At 36.7% G+C, this 7,450-nt stretch overlaps 1 protein-coding gene across 3 annotated transcripts; it reads left to right on the top strand.

Moving 5' to 3' along the window:
- Positions 1 to 1,282: 1,282 nt before the first annotated feature.
- On the top strand, positions 1,283 to 4,721 carry LOC107654926 (CD276 antigen-like). Of its 3 annotated transcripts, none has more exons than XM_016442247.1 (4): positions 1,283 to 1,644; positions 2,282 to 2,629; positions 2,924 to 3,199; positions 4,607 to 4,721. In XM_016442247.1, exons 1-4 carry the CDS (start codon positions 1,590 to 1,592, stop codon positions 4,717 to 4,719), a joined length of 792 nt encoding a protein of 263 aa, XP_016297733.1. In that variant the 5' UTR covers positions 1,283 to 1,589; the 3' UTR covers positions 4,720 to 4,721. The 3 variants fall into 3 exon arrangements, with proteins under 3 accessions (XP_016297733.1, XP_016297732.1, XP_016297734.1); XM_016442246.1 differs by having other exon boundaries at positions 4,601 to 4,721; XM_016442248.1 differs by lacking the exon at positions 4,607 to 4,721 and adding an exon at positions 4,263 to 4,303.
- The last annotated feature ends 2,729 nt before the right edge of the window (positions 4,722 to 7,450 follow it).

The following is a 7,450-nucleotide window of genomic DNA, read 5'->3' as shown; positions in this document are numbered from 1 at the left end:
GAGGAGAGAACCCCCCCCACATGATTGTAAAGCGCTTTGGGTGTACAGCAATACACAATAAAGTGCTATATAAATGCATCATTCATTCATTCATTCAACCAATCACAACATTCCTTGCGTTACCACGACAGCAGAAGAGGAAAAATACAGTGCATGCATAATTATTATGCAAGTTGATATTTTGATCATATTTTTTCCAAGCACATTTTACCAATTCCAAACGACATCAATATGAATAAGTACTATTAATCTTGTATTTAATCATTTATAATTTATATATAATTATTCATGAAGGCTGGAAGTGAAAAATGTCTTATATTCAGGTGTGCATAATTATTAAGCAGATTTTGTTTTACAGATAAAATTAGCCAAAAAAGAGATTTAACTCAGACTGAAATTCAAAACTTATTAAATGCCCATGATAAATATTCAAAACTAATACAATACTAGAAATTGCAAGGTTAATGTATAACCATTGAACAGCAAAATGCTCAGTGGGTCAGCAGCGTCAGTCAAAAACACGTGGAGAAGAAAATATGCATGTTAACTGTAAAATAATTAGGAATTAAGGTGAAGAATTAGGTGTAAAATCACCAGGAACCATTTAGTCTCCAGCGCCACCATTTTCCAGAACTGCAACCTACCTGGAGTCTCCAGAAGTACAAGGTGTCAGGTTCTCAGAGACTTAGGTTAAGTATAGAATCCTAAAAAATGACCCCTACTTAATAAGAATCACATACTGAAGTGTAGTAAAATACTTGAAGACTGATTTTTTTTTAAATATAGGCTTTATAGACAGATAAGTTGAAAGTGACTCTTGAAGGACCAGCATCACATCTTCTTGTACCACTGTTTGAAGAATTTATCTTCCAGAATCTGGCAGTAAGTTTTGGGAGTTCATTTTTAGTCCATCTCGAGATTTCATCTGTAGAAGATAACCTGCATAACCTTTCACTGGCGAGTTTAAAATATTCTAGCGGTCCCCCCAGAGTGAGTTTTTTTTAGGCGACCATTATTTTAGAACGTTTCCCTTTATTGTTTCCATGGCGACACGTCATGCTTGTCACGTGACACACTGCGGCCACAATAACACTGTATGACAAATGGATCGCTTTTATTTTGTTTTTCCTTTTTTATTCTAAATATTCATGAACTTGCTCGAAATACTTTTTTTTTGCAAGGCGAACATTTTCTCCACAAAACTCAGATTGCGCGCGTGCAAAATGCACTTTTGTGCTCTCAAAATATGATCTTTCGCGTGCAGAATTGTGGCAGAGATCTAGCCCCATACTATCCTCTGAGTCTGCTCTGACACGCGACCGCACCGCACAAGGTTTCCAACAAAAGGAAGAAATTTGAACGAGCACTGACTGAGCGGGAAATAAGCTCGTTCTATTCATAAAACCTATTTCCTTAAGCTATCAACATTGAACACCTGGTTTTACCAGCTGCCAATGTCCGTTGGCAATTTCCCGCTCGACCTGTATTACATTACAGTCTATGATCACACCGCAAACGAAGACATAAAGACAGCTGGCTTAATGGCATAGGCTACTCACTTCGCGTTGCAGCCAAAACCTTGTCCATTCATGGGTCTGAATCTCAGAGGTGTTTCCTTGTGTTGCGCCTGGATCATCAGTGTTGGTAAGGCGAAACGAGCTTTTAATAATAGGAGCTCCCGATTCTTTTTATATAAAATCTTTTAAAGATTTTTTTACATTTATTTTTGTAATTGAAATGTTTTATGTATAACTTATATGATTCATTCTATACGAATATTACAATCATTAACATTAGTAATATTATACAGTTCACTTACTAATGCGTTTGTTTTTTTTTTAAATGTAGCATTGGGTCTTGCCTCAACACATTCACCACCACCACGTGTTCTTTTGTCAAGAGAGACTGGGGGCTGTTTTGTTTCATTGTCTGTTAACCAAATAAACTTGGATATGTTATGAGCGATTCTATTGTGATATTGTATTTTGCATGTGGATTTTACAGCTTTTTCTAAAATTACCACCAGGGATGTTATGTCCATTACTTGTAGTTGATGTACTGCTGTCGTGATGTTTACGATTAACCCTGGAACATGACTAGAGGAATATATCTTCCACAGTTTTGTAGAAGTTTTAGAAGAGAACAAGATTGATTTTTCAAGACACTAAAACCACAAATCTATATTTATATAGAGAAAAAAAATAATGATAGATAATATGTGTTTGAATGAAAAGACTGTTGTTAATGAACATCTGTAAAACTGCCTGATCATATTTTCTAGCCTCTTTTAGGGTGAATGTTCCTGAAAGGTGTTTGCTGGCAATCCGAGGTCGTCCAGCTGTACTGGGCTGTGAGTTCACACCTGATCCTGACCTGTCCAGTCTGGTGGTTACCTGGCAACGTCAGGAGGACTCACGAGTCGTCCACAGTTTCTATTATCAACAGGACAAATTGGACAGACAGAGTCCAGAATATCACAATCGGACCTCATTGTATATTTCTGAGCTTGGTAAAGGAAATGCCTCTCTAAGAATGCATCCAGTTGGACCAAAGGATGCAGGCCGGTACCTGTGTCAAGTGAGCAATGCTAAAGGGACAGGAAAAGCCCTGATAGAACTGGACTATGGAGGTATGTTATAAGCTTAAAATAAACAGAATATTTTTAAAAAGCTTTTTTATATTATTATAGCTTGAACAAGAACATAGTTTAACTTGAAATGATTGTAACTTAATTTATCATATATAGTCTTCCATACAAATATCTGTGGATGGCTTACAAAATAAAGTATCCAACACAGACAGCTTATTCAGTACAGAGTTGTGTAGAATGCCATGTTATTGCACGTTATTTACTACCGTATTTACTCACTCTCTGAATGTGTGTGCGTGTGTATGTGTGTGTGCATGAGTATGTATTTTTCAGCCCTTTATTCAGAGCCCAGGTTCAACATTCATGTGAACTCCACTGCTGTGACTGTGCAGTTTGAGACAGAGGGTTTCCCCAAACCTGAGGTGATCTGGCTGGGGGAACACAACCAGAACCTCAGCTATCACCTGGAGATCCAAGACCAGACAGAAGATGGACTTTTTTACATAAAAAGCAGCTATGAGGTCCAGAAGCCAGTGGTTAATGTCACATTTACACTAAAGAACCACCTCCTGAACCAGAACCTGCAGAGATTGGTGTTCCTCAGCTATGGTAAAGACCTTCTTTCACTCTGAACTAAGTTGTCAGAAGGCATTTACTATGAAATGGGGTCAGCAATGTAAAATGATTATAATTCAAATCTATACACCATGAAAATGGAAGTATAACAGCCATTGTAATCATGGTTTGTCTATAATGAATGCATGCTGTATAGAATTAGATGTTCAAAGCCTGTGAAAATGACACTGAATATGTGCTATATGACTTAATGGAAAACATGTAAAATTACTTAAAAATAGCTAAACGCAGCTGGAGGTATTACCAAATTTCCCAAACATGTGAGGGACATTGTAAATTCAAGTCTGAATACAATTCTGCAAAGTTCTCTGCAGGCACAGATTCTACGTGCCCGTGTGCATGAGGCTATGCTTATAATCATAAGATTAATAGTCCATTGTATGTCAATGGAAAAATATTCTTCTCAGAGGAATAGAATGTAACAGTATGGTTTTTAACCAGTTTTGCTGGTTAATTCATCCTCATACCACATTACAACTTAAACGGAAAAGCAGGCGTATAGGCTTTCAATTACAAAAAGAAAAGATGATAAAGGAACTGGTGACATAAAAAAAAAACTAACTTGGATCTGTTGCCTTAATCATTGTAATCTTATAAAGACAACCACACTGTGAGGAGATGAACTGACTAACTTTTTTTTTTTAACCCATTTCTTTTGTAACCAGGACAAAGGCAGTCATAAAAAGAAGTAATGAAATTATAGAGTAGCCCATAGTGGTTAGCCCAAGCTTCATTTTCTCAACAAACAGCTAGTAATATATCATGTATAATTACTGCTACAGCTAACACAAGGAAGATGCTGCTGGGTTGTGATTTCTTCTAAATATAGTGTTTGGGGAAAAAACCCCATCGGCATCAGGTTACAGTGAATTATTTGTTTTACACGCAAGTCATACGACTAGATTGGTTTGAAAGCCTAGTTTGTGCAGTAACTGACATTTTGGTTACGTTGTGTCACTAATTTGAATGCAGAGAAAATCAACCAAAAATATAAAATTTTTTACTGAATATTGTTTTTTTTAAATTTTTTTTTAAGGCTGAATAAATTATATTCATGAAATGTATTGCTGCCTCTGTGTGAGCGTAGTTTTCACTACTGGATACTCTAGAGAATAAAAAAAACTATAATCTCACTTGCTAAAGGGTGATTTTATCTGTTCAATACACAAGCTGGTTGTGGCCTGTTTTTGAATTTCCTACATGTCTACAGGGTCTTTGATTTTCTTTGGTAGTTTTCAGGTATTAAGATTCTGAAGCTTGATTTCAATTTGAAGTTAAATGATCTAAACCCAGTTTAACAATAGTTATGGCTTGAGGTAGGATTGATGCAAGCTTTGATGTACAGCTTATATCTAACAAATGCATCTTTTTTTGTTTCAGATGAGGATGGAGATGGAAGCACTGCAATCATTATTCTCTCAATACTGAGTGTCATTCTTTTTGCTGTGGTGATGTTTTTACTATTAAGAAAACAAATAAAGCCCTACCTATGATCCTCCAATCTCTTGTCGTCATCACTATGGTCCTTTCTGGCATGTTGAAACATAATTACTCCAAAATAAAACTTCTGGCATTGTTTAGGAGAAAGAAAAAAAGGAGCAGATGCATATTGTTCTAATGTTCAAATTATATAATCATTTACTTGCCATACTGCTGTTTAAAACCTACAACTTTCTTTCTTCTGAAACACAAAAGAAGACCTTTTTGACCATACAGCGGAGTCAGTTGTGTCTAGATCTCATTAACTTTAACTGTATAAAGAAAACATTCTTTTTTGAGTAAGCTTAGATCCAGGATATAAATGAAGATGATAATCAGATGCCCTCGTGGAATTTTATTCCTGTGGGTTGAGTCATCACTTCAGTTAGGGTTGAGGGAAAATAAGATTCAGGGTACATAAGGCTGAGGGAGCACATAACACTGGACAAAACATATCTACATAATACAGTTCTTTGTATTCTTATATGTTCTAAAACATTTTGGATCATTTTTTAAGATGTTTAAATGTGAATATTAGGATCCTGGTGAATGTAAATGGATAGATGTAACAACTAATTGTGAGTCCTGACAAACTTGTCCTGGTGCTACCTGTATCGACCTTGGGTTAAAGATGTTTTACACCCTGACAATATGTGTGCCAGTGTTCCCTTTTGACCGCAAAGCTTGCAGTACAGGTCATCCCTCAACCCCCATGTGTGCAGATGAAATGGTGAAGGAAGGGTGTCATACACAGAGCGCAATAGGAAGGAGATAAATGTAAATGTAATTGTTGGCGACTTCAACATGTTAACTGGGTATATATTATGTGTATCTTCTTTACAAATATATGGAGCCTATTTGAATATCAGCAGATTTGTATAGCCAAATGCCTCTGAGTACCCAATACAGACAGCTTATTCAGTAAAGAATTGTGGAGAATTTGAGAGGTTTTTAAATGGACCAAGTTATTGCTGGTGCATCTTTGCTTCACACACAAATTCAGAAAGTGACTTCAGTAACCTCAGACTGAACTCACTGTCTGAATGTGTGTGTTTTTCAGCCCTTTATTCACATGCAGCCCAAGTTCATCATTCATATGAACTCCACTGTGACAGTTCAGTTTGAGACAGAAGGTTTTCTCAAACCTGAGGTGATCTGGCTCGGGGAACACAACCAGAACCTCAGCTATCACCTGGAGCTCCACGACCAGACAGAAGATGGGCTTTTATTACATAAAGAGCAGCTATAAGGCCCAGAAGCCAGTGGTCAATACACTAAAGAACCACCTCCTAAAACAGAACCTTCAGAGACTGGTCTTCCTCAGCTATTGTAAACCCATTCTTTCACTCTAAACATTAATAGAAGGTATTCACTATAGAATGGGGTGAGTGGTGATATTAAAACTAAAACCTTTCAAAACAGAAGTGAAAAGTCATAGTAGCCATGAAAATGTATACAATATACATTAATATGTATACAATAAGATATTCAAAGTCACAGTGAAAGTGACACTGAATATGTGCTGCATTACTAATAGTCCAGGTGATATGTGAAAATAATGTTCACTTTTTCATAAAAGCATGAAACTTGGTACACTTGTATAGTTTGCGGCCCTAAACATTTTCAGAAATGGAGCCATCTCAAAAACACCTTGTGGTTGCCATAGCGACCATTTTACTTTCCGCCATAACCAAATTATGTATTTTGTGTCATAGCTCCTGAACCAAACACGATAACACAGAAAAGGTGATGTCTACCCCTATGTTTTGATGGTCAAGGATTACAGTGATACCATATACAAGAACATAAACTTCAGGTTAAGAGTTAATGGTGAAATCAGCAATGTGAGTAGGAAATCATAGTATCACAGCATTTACAAAGGTTATTATGGCTATACATTTTTTCTTTCTTTGATAATTAACTAATATTTTATTCAATAGTACAATAAAAGATTGTTTTCAAGAATACAATAATTTATTTCAGAGATATAAAAAAAAAATCTCAGGTAAGTGTATTTTTCCTTACCTTTCAGGCAGAGTCAGGTAGGCGGTAGTGTGTTTCCAATACATTCTTGTTCTCTCTCAACAATGCTCTAACATCACACGCGGATGGCAACACAATCAGGTGAACAGTTAATCGTGAATTCAGTGACTTTATGAGAAGAATGACAATGAAATCTCAGAAGATGCAGAATGAAATTTCAAACATATTTCATGTCAACTTAATTTACAATCACTCTCTGGGGCCAGAGTTGTCTATTATGTTAGTGTCCACAAGGGGAAACCAGAGTCCTGCATGCGGGCGGGTACACGCAGGTGAATTGCTAATATTTGCTGTAACGGGGTGGAATAATATTTATGTGTAGGGTGTGGTGCAGGTGCAAGTCGGATGTTGACAAGCACAGGCAGGTTGCAGGTACAATAACCAAGACTATTTCGACTCGGTCCAGTACATGCTGAGCAATGTAGCCAATCGCGCTGCCACTGATTGACAGCTGTAGTGGTTATATTAAAGGGAGCGCTCTTTGGTTGCTTTCTGTATTTAATCTATTCACAATTTGAATAAAAGTTTTAATAAAGGAGTTTTGTCTACCTCATGTAGGAGATTTAATGCAGGTACGGTTCGGGTCACAGTTTTTATGTCAAATTGGTCGTGTATGGGATTAAATTAGTGTTGTTATCAGATAACGTGTTGGGTGTTCTGTTAATTACTGCGATTGTGGGAAGATCATTTCACCAACCAGGA

Source organism: Sinocyclocheilus anshuiensis, unplaced genomic scaffold, assembly GCF_001515605.1.
Source record: "Sinocyclocheilus anshuiensis isolate Anshui unplaced genomic scaffold, SAMN03320099.WGS_v1.1 scaffold487, whole genome shotgun sequence".
NCBI classification, from domain to species: domain Eukaryota; kingdom Metazoa; phylum Chordata; class Actinopteri; order Cypriniformes; family Cyprinidae; genus Sinocyclocheilus; species Sinocyclocheilus anshuiensis.
Note: the sequence above shows the minus strand (reverse complement) of the source record. Positions and strands in the feature narration are given on the sequence as shown.

Bases quoted from the DNA above. Each gene is read 5' to 3' on its own strand.
- LOC107654926 (XM_016442246.1), top strand. From the start codon at position 1,590: ATGGGTCTGAATCTCAGAGGTGTTTCCTTGTGTTGCGCCTGGATCATC. The intron at 1,645-2,281 runs GTAAGGCGAAAC...CATATTTTCTAG, and splicing joins CGCCTGGATCATCAGTGTTG to CCTCTTTTAGGGTGAATGTT. The intron at 3,200-4,600 runs GTAAAGACCTTC...CATCTTTTTTTG, and splicing joins ATTGGTGTTCCTCAGCTATG to TTTCAGATGAGGATGGAGAT.